General features: G+C 39.4%; 1 protein-coding gene across 9 annotated transcripts in view; it reads left to right on the top strand.

Moving 5' to 3' along the window:
* CAST (calpastatin) overlaps window positions 1-20090 on the top strand; it is a 137939-nt gene that overhangs the window by 17729 nt on the left and 100120 nt on the right. For 7 of the 9 annotated variants that reach the window (XM_072606060.1, XM_072606057.1, XM_072606058.1 and 4 more), the window contains exon 3: window positions 13881-13949. In XM_072606060.1, the coding sequence (XP_072462161.1) occupies window positions 13881-13949 (69 nt within the window). Of the gene's footprint in view, window positions 1-13880; window positions 13950-17444; window positions 17637-20090 lie in introns of those variants that run through there. The other 2 variants (XM_072606064.1, XM_072606063.1) reach the window with 2 other exon arrangements.

Below are 20090 nucleotides of genomic sequence, written 5' to 3'. Positions count from 1 at the left end.
TGAGGATTAACTAGTATGATCTTAGTAATTTAAGTCTTCCCCTTTCTGATCTACAGTAGCAGGACCCATGGAATAATTTTTTATTTGAGGATCTTTTAGGATTATTGGTAATAGATAATTTCCATTGGAAGAGACTGGGGCCTATGACTTTAAAGATCATTTTTAATCAAGAGGCTTTATTTGCCTAACTGGGCATGCATATCTATGTGGAAGGAAAATTTTGAAAAACACCCAGGCCTTCACCTTTTCTTGTGCATGTAGCTTTGTATCTATTCTGTTCCCAACACAGTTGTTTTCTCCTAATGTATCTCATTGAAAAAAAGAATGTGTGGTCATCACTTGTAATCCTGTAAATAAGCCTAGTTTACATAGCTGTTATGGGATTTCTTATTTTATGTGGTGCCCATCAGATAGGTATTAATAAGGGAGTTTTTGAAACTAAAACTCTGACAGGCATACTGAAGGTGGAATTTACTGTGAGATTCTGCCCACTACTAGGGATTTTTGATTTACAAAATTCAAAGTAATTATTTTATCATTCCTGTTTTTTTCCCTGCCTGTTCATGGATTCTCCAAAATTAATTTTTATCATATTTCATACCAAAATTGCTTCCTGATCCTGAATTTTTATTTTAAAGTAGGAATTGGCTTCTAATCATGGAATGAGACAGGCTTTAAGCATTTGGGTGACTGACTCTGGATCAACAGAACCTTTATCATAAAGGAGGAAATGGAGATTGTTTTTAATGTCATTTAACAATATGAAAAACTGTTAAGTTAAACACCTCTAACTTAGGGAAGCTTAATAAGAATAAATACAGGTGTTCAGGGTAGCATCTCTCAAAAAACTCCAGTTCTCTTCTCTGATACTTCCACCACTCTGGTCACAGCCTTCATCACCTTATACTGGCCCTCTTTGTCTCAAATCTGTCTCCACTCCAGTTCATCCTTCACTTAGCTATCAAAGTTATTTCCCAAAAGCACAGGTCTGAACATGTCACTCCCCTTTTCGAGAAACTCTAATAGCTCCCTGTTGCCTCTAGAATCAAATATAAAATCTTCTGTTTGGCTTTTGAACTACTTCACCATCCCCTTCTCTTCTTTCCAGTCTTATTATACCTTACTCAACCCCACATACTCTGCAACCCAGTGACACTGGCATCTTTGCTGTTTCTTGCATAAGATACTCCGTCTCCCAACCCTGGGTATTTTATTTTCTTAATAAGATTTTACTTTTTTCTCTAATTACATGTCAAAGCAATTTTTAACATTCATTTTTTAGGTTTGAGTTCCAAATTCTCTCCCTCTTTCCCTTCCCTTTCCCCCACTAGTAAGCAATGTGGCATATATATATGTATATGTATATATGTGTGTGTGTATACATATATATGTGTGTGTGTGTGTGTGTGTGTGTATAGTTCCAATGCAAAACGTATACTTGCCAAAAACATTATTTTATGGTGAACTTTCACTGGGCAGGCAATCACCTGGTGATTAGAAGAGGCCATACAAGACATCCTCAAGGTTTCTCTTAAGAACTTTGGAATTGATTGTGTGACATGGGAGACACTGGCATAGGACCATTCAGCATGGCATGCCCACATCCGAAAGTACTGTGCTCTGTGAGCAAAGCAGAATTGAAACAGCTCAAAAGAAACATAGGATGTGCAAATTTTGAGTAAGCACCCCAAATGTTCACACGAACTATCTATGCCCAATCTGTGGTAGAGCATTCTGAGCTCATATTGGTCTGATCGGCCACAGTCGGACGTCTTGAAACTTGACTTTATTACAGTGATGTCATTTTGTTCCCCTTCAAGAATGAAGGACAACCACCACCACCACCACCTCTCTCCCTTCTTCCTCCCTCCATTCTTCTCTTTCTCATTTTCTCCTCTCCCTCCTTCCTCCTTTCCTTCCCTCCTACACCCTCTGTCCACATAGGGAATCATACCCTCACTTGTGGGTGCTCTACCCAAAGGAATATAAAGTTTGATCACTGAAACCTTGCAAAATATCTTGGGGTTCATGAACTAGGTATCTTTTTTAAGGATCACGCTTTAAACCCAAAGCCTTCTGGCTTCCATTGATAGGCAGACAATAGGTCCTAGCCCTATCCTTATTTGATCATCATTTGGACTGTGATGATTGGGAATTAGTGTAAATAACAATTGTTTCTGTTCTGGCTGGAAACCCCGAGAGTCTTCTCCTCCTAGACTGATTTTTTTTTGACTAGGTAAAAGAGGCCATTCTTTGCCTCCCTTCTTACCTAACCTTAATCACTGAATCGGTATTGCCTCAGACAAGCTGAGACCTGGGAAAGACCTTAGCTTAAAAAGGCAAAAGTCTTCCACTATATCAGGGCCATTTCCAGTCATTTTGATCTATATATTGCCACTAGACCCAAATGACTCTGGAGGAGAGTGTGAGGCTGGTGACTGCACAGCCTTGCCTCACTTAAATCCAATTTACTTGCAAGCTATGACATCATCTTCCCTATGGGTCATTCTGTGGAAGAAAACTTGAACCAAAAAAAGAAAGAAAGTGAAAGATAACATGCTTCAGTCTGTATTCAGACTCCATCAGTTCTTTCTCTGGAGGCAGATAACATTTTGCATCATGAGTCCTTTGAGATTGTCTTGGATCATTGCATAGCTAAATCATTCGCAGTTGTTCATTGTACAATATTGCTGTTACTGTGTACAATATTCTCCAGGTTCTGATCATTTCACTCTGTATCGGTTCCTGTAAGTCTTTCCAGGGTTTTTCTGAAATCATCCGGCTAGTCATTTCTTACAGTACAATAATATTCCATTATAATCATATGTCACAGCTTCTTCAGTCAAATATTTGGCTACCACAAAAAAGCTAGTAAAAAAAAAAACATACACACACACACACGCACACACACACACAGGTCCTTTCCCCCTTTATAAAAATCTCTTTGAAATATAGACATAGTAGTGGTATTGCTGGGTCAAAAGACATGCACAGTTTTATAGCCCTTTGGGCATAGTTCCAAATTACACTCCAGAATGGATGGATCCAACCCTGGGTATTTACACTAGCTGTGGCTCATGCCTGAAATGCTCTCTCTTCTCCTCTCCACCCTTTGGCTTCCCTGGCTTCCTTAGATTCTCAGTCAAAATCTCATCTTTTTAAAGAAGACTTGGCCAGACCTCCTTAATTTTGGTGTCTTCTATCTCTGATTTATCTTGTTTGTACGTAGTTGTTTTCATGTTGTTAGGTTTTGAGCTCCTTGAAGGCAGGGACTGTTTTTGCCTTTCTTTGTATCCCCAGTGCTTAATACCATGCCTAGAATATCATAGACACTCAACAAGTGCTTGCTGACTATACAGCAATTTTCCGTCTTTCATTCATCTTTAAATGACCTCAGGATGACTTTTCTTATTTGGATCTTTGCCAAACTTCTTTAAACCAGTTTTTCCCCCATTGTCTCATTATTTTATGAGCCCATAATCTATCATCAAGCTTAAGGTGTCACAAGCAAGTTTGAAAGGTGCTGCTTTTGTCTGCCATATCTATTTTGTATTAATCTAATCTATATTTTATCAGTGTAAGAAGTTTTCTAAGTAGAACTTCCTTTTCTGATGCAGATCAACCTTTTCTCTGCAATTTATAGGTTTTGAAATTTGCCTAGGGCACTCAAAGTTTAAATGACGTGCCAGGAGTCTAACACGCAGTTATGTGAGAGGTTGGATTCCAAACCAGCTGTTCTTGACTACCAGTCCACATTTCTGTCCAATAATGCAATGTTGCATCAACTTGGCAAATTGACTCTCCTGTATAAGGCAATTTTTAGGCTTTTTGTGGTCTCCTTCCTGTGGAAATTGATTTACATTGCTTAAATTTGAGTATGAAACTTTCATAGTAGGTGTGGATGTCCTTCCTTTAATCCATTTCCCATTTTTTAGCATCAATAGGTAGTTTAAACAGGCAAGACTAGAGTGTTTTAGTCACATTCCATATTTTTTTTCTCATTTTTATTCTCTCTCCTAGTTTTTATTTCTAATATTGTTGGCCTTTGCTTCTTCTGATATGGGCATGAGAGAGATTTCCCTGAGGACACCTCTCATTTCATTATCTTTTTAGGATTCTTCCCATGTTTGTTTTCTTTAGTAATATTTCCACTTCTATAAGCACCCTCAAGGTTAAGGTTACAGTCCAAATTTAGTACACGTGTATTGGCCCTTCCTGTGGACAAATACTAATTCATTCATTCATTCAATAAACATTTAATAAGTACCTATGTACCAGACACTGTGCTAAGCTCTGTATGTTCATCTTTTGTTGCCGAAGAAGACCATACCATCAGAGAAATAATGACATGACTTGCACTTGACTTTATTTTGAGGGAGGGAGGGCTGTGCAGGTCACCAGCCTCAATTCTCCTCCAGAGCCACCTGAATCCAGGGACCAGATATTCATCAGCATGACTGGAGATGACCCAGGATGAGGCAGTTGGGGTTAAGTGACTGGCCCAAGGTCACACAGCTAGTGAGTGTCAGGTGTCTGAGGTGAGATTTGAACTCAGGTCCTCCTGACTCCTGCACTGGTGCTCTATCCACTGCACCACCTAGCTGCCTGGCCAAGAAATTGAGAGATGCTGATCAATTGGGGAATGGCTAAGCAAGTTGTGATATGTGAATGTAATGGAATATTATTGGGCCTAAGCTAATTCTGGGCTTTGGCACTACCTCCAGAGGGTCTTCCCAACATGCTGGAGACCTTTCTCACCTCTTTGCAACATTCCTAAAACTGCCTGTTCATCTGTCATCACTGGTCCTGCCACAAGACCAGCTCACCTAGTTTTCATTTCCCTGATGATGTATTTTAATCAAGCAATCAACAAGGATTTAATAAGCCCTTACAGGTGCCAGACCCTTTACTATTACTGCTTTTCTTTGATGCTCGCCACTGGTTATGTCACCAGTCTGCTTCCACCCATGAAGCACCTTTCTATTGCAACCCAGAAAAATGTCATCTATATCTTTTCAAAGTCTATGCTGATTGATGAGTTATCTCTGCATTCACATAGTCTTTTCACCCAACTTCTTTTTCCTCCCCATCAGAATTGTTTCCCTTTGTGTCCTCAGAATTTGAGTTTCTTATCTTTCAAAGGAAGACTTTACCTATGGATTTTATTCAGTGCAAGCCCTTTCTACCCTTTCTCTGAGCCCTTTGAAATCTGTTCTCCAAAAAGGAAGAGCTTATGTCATATTACGCAAGGCTTTTCTCCCTCTCACAAACTCTAAGAGGTAGGAATCAATTTCCTTCCAAGGTTTCCTTCTGTTAGTGAGTCAGAATTAGAACAGAATTTCCCCTTAGTGGTTCCTCCTTCTTTTGAACAATGAAATTATTAGTTCATCTACTGTTGGCAGTATTCCTGCTGGTACCTGAATTACTGAAGTCCCGCAACCCTACAATCTCTTATCTTACTTGAGTGTAACACTTTTGGTCTATTTCCTTAAGATTTCATCTATCTTCTCTTTCTGTCCAAGGGGTCTGAAGTATACTACAATGTAGACTCAAATCCTCACTACCTCTAAAACATATTCTCCGTGGTAGGAGTCATGTGCCAGAGGTAAAACAATTTCAACTTTTTCCATAATATAGTAAGCTCTAAGGATACAAAGAAATATAAAAAGCAGTTAGTTTTCAGTTGTGTCCAACTCTTCCTGACCCCATTTGGGGCTTCCTTGGCAGGATACTGGAGTGTCCTTGTCTAGCTCATTTTACAAATGAGGAAACTGAGGCAAACAGGGTTAAGTGACTTGCCCAGAGTCACACAGCTATTAAGTATCTGAGGCCAGATTTGAACTCAGCAAGATGTCTTCCTGACTCAAAGCCCAGCACTATATCCACATCACCGTCTAGCTGCCCTGCTCTCAAAGAAGGTATTCATATGGTATAGGTGTGAACATTCTACGTGTTTAATAAGTCTTCAGCTTCTCTCATTACTCCAAAAATTTATTCTGCATTTTTTTGTCATCCTTTCCTTTGCCCACCTTTTGTGTTGAAGTCACCTGGTATCAGTGCATATCTTGATTTAATTTGTAGGGCCTGCCAAGTCTTTCATAGATATTCTCTGTAACAGATGTTGGTTCATAAATTTCATATGTGTATTTCTTATATTTTTAACTGCACTTCTTGTACACATCTCAAACTCTATAGAGTAACTCATTATCAAATCACTCCTCTCACAGGCTTTTCAATTTCCATCAGACACCACCATCTTAACAGCCGTGTAGGTTTATAATTCAGTGTTTTTGTTGACTCCTCATTTGTACTCAACCCTGATATTCAGTTAGTTCCTGGATCATTTTGTTTCTACCTCTACATGTCTCATGTCCATCTCCTTTTCTTCACTCACAGTCAGCACCCTAGTTCAGACCCTCATTTTCTGTCTTCTGGACTATTGTAATAACCTCCTAAGTCTTTTCTGTTCCTCAAGGCTTTACCCATTCAAATCCATCCTCCATATAGCCATTGAGTGATTTTTTTCCAAAAGCGCAGATCTGACCTTATCACTCCACTATTTAAAGCCCTTCACCGCCTGGCCTCACCCTTTCTTCCAGCCTTATTTTACATTACATCCTTCCACACACCATGTTCCAGCCAGACTAGCCTGCTGACTGTTCTTCACACGTGACATTCCATCTCTGTGTTTTTGATTCAGCTATCTCTCCAGGCCTGCAAAGCATTCCTTCCTGGCCTCTGCCCTTTAGAATACTTACCTTCCTTCAAGGTTAAGCTCAAATAGTTTATTCTGCCTGAAAACTTTCCTGGTACATTCTTGTCTGAATTTTCAGACAAGATAAAATCAACTCCACCAACTCCTTTATCTTTGCCTGGGAAAACCTGTCCTCCCTTTTTCCAGGTCACTGCAACTTTCTTTGTCTTTTGGTCTCATTTCAAGCAAGAATGTTAAAATTGATACAATTCAGTTCTGCTAGCGTGTGTCTCCACTTATGTTCATTTAACAAGTACCTCAAATTACAATCCCAACCATGAAGTTTTAATGTTTGTAGGTTACCTAAAAACTGTGATTCTCATACCGCTGCAACCATCACTGCCAACTGGAAGAAGATAGATAAGAAGAATGAGGGCCATTTTGTGTTTTTCTTTACTTTGTGAGACGCATGGCCAAAGAATTCTATATGCAAATGACCAGCCTGCTAGTGATAAGCTTCTTTATACTTAAGCTAGGTTAATTCTTAGAAGGTTGATACATTGTGTTAGTAGGATTAGGTTTGCAACCTTTTCAAAAAACAGAGTCTGTCAGACTTTTCATTTTTCTTTTATAATCTAGAATGGCACACTATTACCTCAGTACCTTTTTGAGGCAACAGTAGGACTTTTTGAGGAATTTTACATTTATACCTATTTAATTTTTTTCACCATGTCTGAAACGTTAGCTATGTAACTCTGGTCTAGTTGCTTTAAATTCTCAATGCCCTCAGGCAATTCTTTCCACCTTTAAGGTTCAGAGTAGCTGCTGATCTGTGTTAGCAAAAGGAGCTTCTTCACTGGAATTTTTTTGTACCAATACGGTCACTTCAGAAATTCGTTCTATTAGATTAACCCATTAGCCTAGCCCACTGAGATCCTTTTGGACTCTTTCCTTTGATATCCTTTATGTCCTGTCCATCAGCCACTCATCACCAACTATCTTAGCTACATGACATCTAGATGGCATAGTACCAAAAGAGGTAGAACTAACCAGTAAGACCTAGAATGGGACAGAGAACAATAGCTTACATTTTTTAAAGGCTAGGACTTTAAATAAAAACTTGCTCTTTGTTTTGTATCATCATGAGATTTTTTTGTTGTTACCGATAGCCATTAAGTTTATGGAGTTTATGATGTCGTTAAGTTTATGCTGTATGGACCTTAGCAGAAATGATAGTTTCCAGACTTTGATATCTAGCACATAAAAAGGAATGCAGCACAGTGGAAACAGTAGGACTTGAATCCTGACACATACTGCCTGCACAATCTTGGACATGTTATGTTGTTTCCCTCCAATAAAATGTAAGTTCTGCCTGGGCAGACTGTTTAATTTTTGTCTTTGCATCCCTGTGGATCTCAGTTTCAATCATGAGGGGATTGAACTAGATGATCCCCTTCCCCTACTTTTCCCTCCAGATCTAAACTTATCATCTGGGTTTCTGAGATATTTTAGGACCAGGTACAGGCACCTGTTGCACAAGTGGAAACTTTAAGAATTTGGGTTACCCTGAGGATGACAGATGGTGGGGAGGATCCTGCGGGACCTGTTGTACTATCTTTGCAGACCTTTGGTTGAATGGGAAGAAGGCTTGATTTGCATCACTCAGAAAGGACTGGAGAAACTAATTCAGAGAATTTTGATTACCTGAGGCAAAATTCCAAGAGCTCCTGGCTTTTATAATTGAGGAATTCAGGGGACACCTTCAGAGGATTAGATTCCAAGGATTGATGATCTGTATACATACCGTACAGACAAGAAAGAATAGACTAGTCATAAATTCCAGGTGATCCACAGAATAGCAGGAATGTGGAGAGGCATATAGAAACTAGGAATATTAGTAAGGAAGATCCTCTGAGGCCAGGGCTTCTTATGTATTCCCAATCCAGAGACAGAACTGAAGCCAAAAGCCAGGTGGGACTGAGTTCACAGATGGAGACAAGCAGCCCATCTGACTTGAGTAAAGGAGTGAGAAGGGATTAGTCCATTCCCAACTGTTTGGTGGGTTACTGTAAATCTAATATATCAGGGTAATATTAGAAAATCTATTGAATAAAGCCTCTGATTGATTTATACATTAAGAATTATGTATCAATATATCAAATACTGTGTCCAATATTATAATATTTCTCCAAATTAATAGATCATAATCTCAAACATTGTAATTTAATCTTTTTTTTTTTTTACCTATACTTGTCTTAGGTTCAGGTTTCTCATATTTAAACTAAATTCAGTCTGCATATTAATTCAATAAATATTTTAAAATATCTACAATGTATAGAATGCTACATTAGGAAGATAAGGTTAGATAAGACCTAAGGTCCTACCCCCATGGACTTCTAGTCTAATAAGGCAATATGACATAAATACAATTGATGTAAATGAAAAGTGGATGGGAGAAGTACAAAACAAAATAATTTTTCTGAGGAAGAAAAAGTTGGGAGATCTCCTAACTTGGGAAATCAAGGTTTTATGGAGGATATGGCATGCAAGTCAAATTTTAAAGGGTGGATAAGATTTCAACAGGAAGTGGTAGTGAGAGAGGACATCCTAGGTATAAGGATTACAACAACATGAGTGAAGGCATTGAAATAGGTATGCTCCAGAGACAGGAAGATCAGTTTGATGGGAGCATAGAGTACATGGGTACATATGAGATAAGGCTTGAAAGGAGGGGGCGGGGAGGAAGGCTGCGAGAGGTTGTGAAAGACCTTGAATGAGAGAATCAAGGAGTTAGAATTCTACTTGGTAGGCGATAGGAAGCAATTAAAGCAATGACATGACTTGATCTGAACACAAGGAAGATTGATTTGACATCCATGTGAAGGATAGATTGGAGAGAGTAGATGCTGTTGGGATACAGTATTCTAGGAGAATACTAATATAAGCCTATATACTATGATAATGACTGAAAAATTAAAAAGAGAAGGCACATATGAGAGTTACTGGAACTGGAATTATGAGGACTTAGAAAGTGCTGGGTGTGAGAAATAAGGGATAAGCAAGAGTCTCAGATATTATCTTGGTTTCAAAAATGGGTGTCCTTATTTTAAAGAGCAAATTCCAAAGGTTGAAGAGATGATTAGACATGTCTGCCCTTTCTCCAGTTTTTTGCAGAATTCTCTAAATTGTTAGTGATTCAATAAATGTTGCTTCCATGCCAATAGAGGACGAAAACAAAACCCAACGCACAACTTGTATTTTTTTCCAATCTTGGAGGAAGCCATATTAGGCAAAGCAAAGATTTTTATTTTTTTACTCAATTAAAATTATATCAGATTCAAAAGACTCACAGTAGATGCATGTTAACAGAGAAAACATGGCACACCATAGTTATTTTCTCCCTGAAAGAAAAAGACACTTGGTGAAACTGTAGATATTTTACTTTCACATTCACCTTGGGCCTGTACTGTCCAGCCAATTCACAAGCTCCAGATCTCCAGGCTGACTTTCACTGGTCCTTCCAGGTTCGAAATGACCCTGCCTACTGATCAGCTGGCATCCAGCTTTGGTATCTTACAATTCTCAAACTCATGAGTTTAACTTCATGATTGGAAATGTCCATTTATCAGGATTGCTGGTCATGGACCTGACTCAGGGAAGAAAACAGGAAGCAGAATAAGCATAGTCTCACTTCCCATGAACTTTTTGATGTCATGAGGTGAAGAGGAAGAAGAAATCCTTACCTACCTCCTACTGGAAGTCCAAGAGACAGAAAGGATTTCATGTATCCCCAAAGAAAGGCTGGAACAACTCCTGAGATTCTCTTATAACCTACAGAGTGGGCAGCTCTTCCAGTTGTCAATTATCTTTTCTTCCGTACACTAGTCCTAGGGACCAATAAGAAGTTGCTGTGTCATCTTTCCAGGGCATGTGCCCTTCAACAAGGACACATGTCCCATAAAAAAGGAACCAGAGTATATATCCAATACCAAAAGTAGTTCCTCAATACAGCAAGTCAAAGAGTTCCCCAATTTCCCCAGGCAACTGAGTCCAGAATTAAATATGAGGAGGGTAGTTATATTGCTTTTGGGAAATCATGAAGTTACTTTAAAGGCCCTAGCATATAAATGAATCAAAATACCATTTTTTTCACAATCAATAAGGGATCAAAATTGAGAACTACCATCTACAATTCCCAACAATCAAAGTTGGGAATTAGAGGCCACATTGGGCATAAGTTAACTGGGCAAAGGATGTCCTCATATACCTATGTGATCCAAAAAGATAGCTGATCATCTGAAGGGAGCAAAAGAATAACTCCTGGATAGCATAGGTATTCTTATGATGAGAGAGTTAAGGGAAAGTCTTAATACATGAGGATGGACTCCTTGTGGCTAACTTATGGGAGGACATGGACAAGAGCCATTGTTAAACTGTTATGGATGGCTTTCAGTCTGCATCAATGGAAAGAGTCCCCACATCTCTGAGATCATAGAGGCATCTCAGTATTGTAGTGGTTTGTGTAGGTCCCCTAAACTTCCATGGGGAATTGCACAAAGTAGTCTTAATAAATGCTTGCTGACTACATGGATAAATGAATGAGGGCGCCATTTAAGTGGTTCAGAGTTGCCTCCTTAACATCAGTAGTTATTGTGAAAACAGTGATTTCATTAGTCTAGGGAACTTCCAAGGAGAAAATTCCCTTTACCAGTGCAAATCAACAATTATTCTTTAATGTATAGTCTTACAAAGTTATTTGGGGGCACTGAGAATTGATTTACCCAGTGTCACACAGCCAATATTCATCAGAGGAAGGATTTGAACCAAGGTCTTCCTGACTCCACTAAGCCACCGTCTTATTCTGTATCAGTGAAGTAGAGCACAGGACTTAGGATCAAGAAGCCCTGAGTTCAAATCCTGCCTCAGACTCCATACTAGCTGTATGACCCTCCACAAGTCACTTATTCTCTCTCAGACTCAGTTTCCTACTCTTTAAAATGGAGATAATAATAGCACCTTTCTCACAGGGATGTTGTAAGGATCAAATGAACTACCATATGTACAGTGCTTTGCAAATCTTGAAGCACCATATAAATGCTAGCTAGCAGTTGCGGTGGTGGTAGTAGCGATATTGATATTATTTTTATCAGGATTTAAACTATTGGTTTGCCAGCATTCACACCTAGGGATCAGCAAATGAACAGGATCATTGAGTCAAAGATTTAAAGTTAGGAGAGACCTTAAAAATCATCTTGTTCACACATACTTCCTCCATTTTACAAATGAGGAAACTGAGGCCCCTAGAAGTGAGGTGGTCCCATAGGTCATATAGGTAGTAAGTGTCAGGGACAGGTTTTGAACCAAGATATTCTGACTCTGTTTGGAGTAGAGAGGAGGAAATGAATGCAGAGCAGTGTTGTAAAGGAAGAATCAACATATCTTTCTGGCAACTCAATAAATACATGGGGTAGGGTCAAGAGTGACTGAGCTTGTGAACCTAAGTAGCTCAGGAAGCTGGTGATGTCCTTGACAGAAAGAGAGAAATCAGGAAGAGAAGTGTTTGAACTTAGTAATTAGAAATGATGTGAAATCCCTCTGAAAGTTTAAGACTATGGTCATTGTGTGCATGACTTTCCATTGAAGACTGAGAGTTTTCAGCACACTGCCAGAAAGAGTGCCTGAAATAAAGATAATTCTAATGTCGGTAGGATGATCTGGTTAGACTTTGTTCTTTAATGGGAAATTTCTAGGCGGAGTTTTGATCACAACTGGCTGCAGGTGGTGTGGTGTAGTGAGAAAAATGCTGAATTTGGAACGAGAGGGCTGGGGTTCAAGCCCTGACTTTGCTACTTAGTCATTTTGCACCATTTTTGTGGGCAAGTCACCTTTGCCTCTCTGGACCTCAGTTTCTTCTAATGTAAAATGAAGGGTGGGACTAGATTGATCTTTAAGGTCTCTTCCAGAGCTAAATCTATGGTCTTATCTTGTATCTATTGTTGAGTCTCTTTACAGTTATGTCTGACTCTTCATGGCCCCATTTTGAGATTTTCTTGGCAAAGATACTCGATTTGCCATTTCTTTCTCTAGCTCATTTTACAGATGAGGAGACTGAGGCAAACAGGGGAAGTGACTTGTCCAGGGTCACAAAGCTAGTAACTGTCTGTGGCCAGATTTGAACTCAGGAAGATGAGTCGTCCTGACTGCAGGTCTGAAACTTTATTCACTGCACCACCTAGATGCCTTTATCTTTTATCTAGCATGATCTGGTTGACCGTGACGGCTTGTCAGGGGTGTTGTAGAGAGAATTCTTGCATTAGGCAGGAAGTTGGACTTAGATGACCCCTACGATTCTTTGAAAACAAAGGCATCAACTCAAATTTTTTTTCAGAGAATTCCTCTTCCAAAAAAAAGCCCTTTTAAATTCTAAGAAGGTAAACAAAATTAGTGTTAGTTAAATATTTAATTAATGGTTATTATATCAGTTCCATGAGATTTAAATCATATCTGATACACTAGAGTCATATTTTTATGAGTCATGTGTACACTAAAGGGTACATTAGGGCCCCTTTTATGATAGTGCAGAGAGTACATTGATAATCATTGTAGAGGTAGGTGTTAGAGCATATTTTTATCATTTTGTGTTAATATTATAGAGGTATCACCATCACATCATTCCTTTTGCCCGTTGTTCATCACATCTGTGGTCTATTTGAAGACAAAATGCTTAGTCAGGAATACAGCCCCCAATCATAGCCTTTTTCCTTAGTTAAAAGACACTTTCCTTTTAGGATGTGGTTTCCATAATGGGGCCAAAAAGTGGAGATGGCCTTGAGGTACCTTTTGCTAAAGATCATTGAAGAAGGCAGGAGGAGGATTTATACTCATTTTGTATGTTTTCTGTTTTATTACTTAGATGAAAACGATAGGAAAAGTTGATGTTTGCAAATCTAGTATGTTAGCTCCTATTTCTGTCTCTGTTTTAATATTGAGATGGCCTTCAGGCAAAGCATGAAAACTTTGACTTTCAGGCAAAGTTTGATATTTGTCAATCTGGTATGCTAGTTACAAACAAAAATCTTTTTTTTCCCTTGAGAATAAGTTTGTGTTGAAATGAAAAATTTGCCTTGACTTTCCTGTTGTTATATTTTCACACATACTAATGTTGCAATTTTATGTGTGTTTTAAGGATAAAACAGCAAGTCACAGTAGCAGTCACCCCTCCAGGATCTCAGCAAGTAGAACAGCCTCTAGTAAGGTGAGTGCCATCTCTTTATGGTATGTGACATTGTGGCTTTGTGGTATGGTGATTCCTAAATATGAGATTGTATGTCTATCATGGGGGAAGAGGTTAAAAAACGTAAAAAAAATGATTCTTGATTTAGTCTGTTATGTAATGTCTGTCGTCACATGCTGGTGTTAGCCTTGGGTCACTGCACAAGCAAGCAAAACAGAAATCTAACTTTTTTTTCCATAAAGTGTTCCCATCTTAGGGTATGACTAGCTTATTTAATGCTTTTTAGCTTTGAGACCAAAGGTGGCTTCAAATAGGTAACTAGGGGGTACAGTGGATAGAGTACGGAGCCTGGAACAAGTTTCCCATCCAGGGCTCTTTCGCCGGCATCATGCTCTTCTCCTGCAGAGAGAGCTCAATTACACAATAAACAGAGCATCAGACCTTGGGGTTAGGGTTATGGTAAGAGTCAGGAAGGCCTGAGTTCAAGTCTGGCCTCAGATACTTACTAGCCCTGTGATCCTGGGCAAGTCACTTACCCTCTGTTTACCTCAGTTTCTTCCTTTGTAAAATCGAGATTCTAAAAACACCTCTCTCAGGCTTTTTGTGCAGATCAAATGACATAATTTTTGTAAAGCACTTATTAGCATGGTGCCTAGCATACAGTAGGCACTTAATAAATGTTTGTTCCCTTTCTTTCTCCCCCACCCCCCAAAATTATGAGTTACTCTTTCTAGAAATAAACTGGTCTCACCTTGTCCTTTTTCAGTGGGAGCTTTGCCTTGTTTTTCTCTGTTGGCATAAAATAAGGGTAAGAAAAATTAAAGAAATACTTCACCTGGAACTTTCTTGTAGTGTGGGAGAGCATAAGATACTTGTCTTTTGTTTTAGAACATTATGAAACAAAATATAAGATTTAAGTTGATCAAATGTTTTAGAAGTACTATAGGATACAGTGTCATTTGGAATCTAGCTTATAAAAATTACCCATGAACCTAAAGATCCTTAAAATAAGACAACTTCTGAAACATAATTTGGTTTTCATTGAAATATTAATTATTAAACCAGGAAACTAATTGTAGAAGCTTAAGATGCAAGAGGTGATCAATCCCCAAACAATCTTTAAGCACAAATGCTCAACCACATTGTATCAGGCACTGGGGATGCTAGGACAAAGAATGAAACAAGTCATGTTTCTAAGAAACTTACATACTAATGGTGGCAAGTCTGTCTGTGTTCATCCTTCATTTTCGAAGAAGATTGTGACGTCAGAGAAATGACGACATGACTTGCACTTGACTTTGTCTTGAGCGAGGGAGGGTTGTGCTGGTCACCAGCCTCACGTTCTCCTCCTGAGCCATCTGGATCCAGTGACCAGATATTCATCAGAATGACTGGAGAAGGCCCAGGATGCAGTGGGAGATTTTGGCCTATTTAACCACTGAATGAGTTAATAAATAAAGCCAAGAGCTGATTTTATAGGGAAAAAATTCCCAACATCAATAAAATAGATAAGCCATTAGTTAATATGATTTACAAAAAGGGAAGAAAACCAAATCACTGTTGTTAAAAATGGGAAGAGAGAATACACCACTAGTGAAGGTGAAATTAAAGCAATTATTAGGAATTATTTTGCCCAATTATGTGCCAGTAAATTTATCAAACTAAGTGAAATGAAAGAATATTTACCAAAAAATAAACTGCCCAGATTAAGTGAAGAGGAAATAGAATATCTAATGAAACCTACTTTAGAAAATGATATTAGACAGATTATAAATGAGCTTCCTAGTAGATATATTAAGAGATGCAGCTTAAATATAAAGTGAATAAATAGAAAATAGCTAAACACAAAATGGTTTCGGAGATAAGGCACTGACAGCTGGGGGATTTGGAAAGGCTTCAGACAGAAGCTGGTGCCTGAGCTGTGTGTTAAAGGAAAGAAATGGATTCTGTGAGGTAGAGTAGGAAGGGAGCACATTCCAGGTATGTGGGAGGGCCAGTGCGAAGGCATGGAGTTGGGATATAGGGTGTCATGCATAAGGAACCCCAGGAAGGCTTTGGAGTGAAGGGGGTCTAGATCCAAATCATGTATCTGACATGTTCAGACTGTGAGATCCTGGATTAGTCATTTAAATTCTTAGCACTCTAAGGCAATTCTGCAAAACTATCCATTGCAGCACAGGTGCCTGTCTGAATTGATAAAAAGAGATTACACACTGGAATTTCCTTATACTAGTAAAACCAGAAGTTAGGTGCAAAAATTTGTTTAAAAAAAAAGTCCCATTAAAGAACATCTCTCTTTTAGCCTCAAGATTTCCCAGTGTATATGCAACTCCTGCTTTGGGAAACCTCTTACATAATCTTCAGTAGAAAAAAAATATTTAAAAATGAGTCCTCTATGCTCTAATGATCTTTTCACACTCATCACTTTTTTAAAAACAGATTTAGTTACTATATCAACTCTCAGTAGTTTGTTTTATAAAGAAAAATGATGGTCTAAATAGCTCACTAATAGTAGTAAATGGAAAATCCAGGATTTGAACCCAGGTCCAAGAAGTGACAGTTTTGCTATAACCTGCCCTCATTGTATGATCATGATAATAATAGCAACAATAATGGTAGCATGTAGCACATATATTGTCTCAATAGATCATCACAAGAACCATAGGAGGTAGGTGCTATTATCTCCATTTTACAGATGAGAAAACTGAGTCACAGGACATGGGTTAAAATTTCAGCTCTGCGTTTTTAGCTCTCTTAGCCTCTCTGACCCTCAGTTTCTTTCTCTGTCAAATAGATTGGAATGGACAGCCTCTAAGGGCCTTCTAGATCCATAGTCCTATAGTGCTAAATAGCTGTACTATATGACTACAGAAATTATCCTGCTGTCCCCTCCCTCCCTTTGCCTCCAGTATAAAATTTGTTCCATATTGAGGTGGAGAGTCAGACTACCTTTTGAAAAAAAAATTCTCAGATGATTAATTGTTCATCATTATTTATGAATGAATTTGTCAGTTCTTATCCCCACCATAGAGAGGCAAAGTCATGGAGGATGAGAATGGAGGAGTGGAGGGCCTAGGGGGAAAGATGGAGTAATCTTTAATAGAGCTTGGGGAGATCTGACAATGTGTCTCTTCTCTGCCCACTCTCCCCACCCCTATCTCCCCCCAAAAGATGTAACAAAAGGGCAACCTGCAGCCAGAGAGATTTGTATCCCACTCTGAACTTTGGGGGTTCGCTTGTGATTTAATTTCTATAATCCTAGCTGCTTTGGATCGCTCACTGCCCACTCCCAACCCCCCAGGGCACCTCTGCGTGTCCTCATTTTGATCTGAGCAGCCAGATTATGTGCATTCTGTGGTATGTTTTCACAGGCATGGCAGTATAAAAATTTCTAATTGAGTTATTTATAGCAACTCATGACAAATCCGTCAAACTTATCCAAGGACTCTTCCCAGAAAAAAACTGGTGTCTGGGACTGCGTGGTAAGAGGAGGTGGGGCCACCTAGGCAGGAGGGTGGAACCCACATACGTAAGATATCCTCGGGATCCGCTGTGTCCTATCAAAGGGAGAAGGGCTGGGCAGTGACTCTGTCAAAACGGAAACCACGACTAGGCTCCTCTGAAAGCAAAAAATGAAAACGTTTGGAAAATAAAGATCTCCGAAGTACGGGAAACTGAATTCAGAGTGGCTCAGGCTTCCTGCATAAAGTGAGTACTGCTTGGGGATGGCTCCCTCTCCCTGCTCTGGCACCTCTAAATTACAGTCACTTTCCTGGCAGCCTTTTCCCCTTTGCCTCTGCCTTCCCTGACTGCTGACTTTGAGAGATGTGACTTTTCACTGAGCTGAAGATATGTTGTCTGTGGATAATTTTGAAGTTTAAATAGGATCTCTTCCTGCTTCTCCTTTCCCCTCATCCCCTCCAGCTAGCACAGCTAAGCTTTTCAATTGGGAAAGCAGAAGGCGATAGGGACAGAAAGGGTAGGATTACCCAACAGGGTATCTGTATAACCTAAGCAGAATTCTGAAAGAAAGAAATACATAGCAGTCCTGTAGATCTTACTTTGAATTTTATTTTTATAGTAAATTGAATTTGTCCTCACCATTTTAGATACTACAATTTGGACAGGTGAACATAAAATTTTATATAGCGGGCAGAGCATGATGACAAGGAAAGACTCCTGGGTCTGTCCTCAGAGGTACAGAGTTTGTATCCTGTCTGCGCTGCTGATCATCTGGGTCATCTTAGCCATCATGTTCACTTCTCTCTGCCTCAGTTTCCTCATCTGTAAAAGGAGATGAACTCTATGCCTATTCTTAGCTCCAACACATTCTTTGATCATGAGGTACCTAGTATTGCATAGACAGGGTGTGGTATCCTCAAAGGAAATCTTTTGATGTGACCTCTGTACTCCTCCATACTCTAGTATAAAGAGTACCACATTAGGTTTTGATGAGTCCTATTCTTCCAAAAGGGCTGTGTTTCCACTTCAGTTAAATAATATTGCCAAAAACAATAGAAGAAACAGGTATACTTACCCCATTTTATAGCTATAGGTGTGGAGACACAGAATACTTAAGTGATTTGCCTAATGTCAGAAAGGTTTTCAGGGAATAAAAATAGGACAGCAAACCAACACGTCATTTTCTTTAGTCACCAAATTATGGAGTGGTAGGGTTTAGAGACCATCTAGTCCCTCTCCCTATGTTGACAGATGAGAGAAGTAAGGCCCAGAGAGGTTCAAAGTGACCTGTGCAAGAACTGGAATCTGGATCCTTTGTCCCAGGAGCAGCCGTTTGCTTAATCCAGAACTCTTTCTATTATACCATACTGCCTCTTTGTCTTGATTTCCTGTCAATACGTATGAAACAGAATACACAAATATAGAGCAGTGGGTTTATGAAGTTTCTCTAGGATGAATAGGTGTTTACATTGTTCAGTCAGCCCTGCGTTGCAGGGACATCTATCTTGCCAACAGAGAGCTATGTATTTTGCAGTAAACAAAAATAAGGTGGTCATTCCTAACTTGGAGACCCAGCAATTGAATTGTGATAGTGAATCTTCCCATTGTAAGTCTAGGGGCACGATGGTGGATGGAGAGAGTGCTTTACTTGGCATACTGTTATGGTGGAAAACTATTTTCAGTTTAGCAAAATCATGCATCATAGAGAAAATAGTAAGTTCAATTTCCAGACTGGAGTAAATTGCCGGACAAGATGGGAGCAGGAATCAGTGTGAATGTAGCAGCGTTTCCCAACTTTTTAGTTAAACCTCTGTTGAGGTATATAGATTGCAGCATTTAACAGGCATAAGTATCTGTTGTGGTTGAATAGACTCACATAGTTGAACAGCACATTTCTACCAAATAAATAGATAATGATTTCTGGAATTTTTTTTGGCCCTCTGATTTTATATTGTAGGAATATCTGTATTGTATCATAAGTGCCTCTGCTGCTGAAAAACAACTTGTCATTCAGTTGTGTCTAACTCTTCGTGACCCCATGGGGTTTTTTTTGGCAAAAATGCTGGAGTGGTTTCCTTTTCCTTCTCCAGTAGATTAAGGCAAACAGAGGTTAAGTAACTTGACCAAGGTCACTCACCTAGTAAGTGTTTGAGGCCTGGTTTGAGCTCATTTAACTTCAACTGGGTCCTCACTGCACCAAAGAGAGGGAAGGAAATAAGCATTTCTGTACCATCTACCGTGTGCCAGGAGTTACATGGGGTATCCACAGAGGACTAGCACCTTTGGTGGGAGGGCCCGCAGGGCTACGCATCCTCCTTTGGTACCCACCTTCACTCAACTCTCACCTGTGGCTCCAGGAAGCTGTAGCATACCCAGCAACCACACCCCTGTGACACCCCATCTCAGCAAACAGTAACAGGCCTCAAACCTGTTGGTGAGTTAGGGTGACATCTACATCAAGCATGTAAGGACTTCCTCTGGAACAATGGGCAGATGAGAACAATTTGTCCCTATGGCCATGAAAGTGGCTGAGGTAGGTGCTGTGGAACACTTAGAGCTTGGTCAGATATCAGAGGTGCCAGGTCATCCACTGAACCCAGGCCCTCACCAGTCTACTTGAATTTGTCTAGTCATTGGACTTTGATGACTCTGGAAGAAAAAAGCTAATGACTCTGTGCAATTCTGCCTTACTTAAATCCA

The sequence above is a fragment of the Notamacropus eugenii genome, chromosome 4, assembly GCF_028372415.1.
Source record: "Notamacropus eugenii isolate mMacEug1 chromosome 4, mMacEug1.pri_v2, whole genome shotgun sequence".
In the NCBI taxonomy this organism is placed as follows: domain Eukaryota; kingdom Metazoa; phylum Chordata; class Mammalia; order Diprotodontia; family Macropodidae; genus Notamacropus; species Notamacropus eugenii.
Note: the sequence above shows the minus strand (reverse complement) of the source record. Positions and strands in the feature narration are given on the sequence as shown.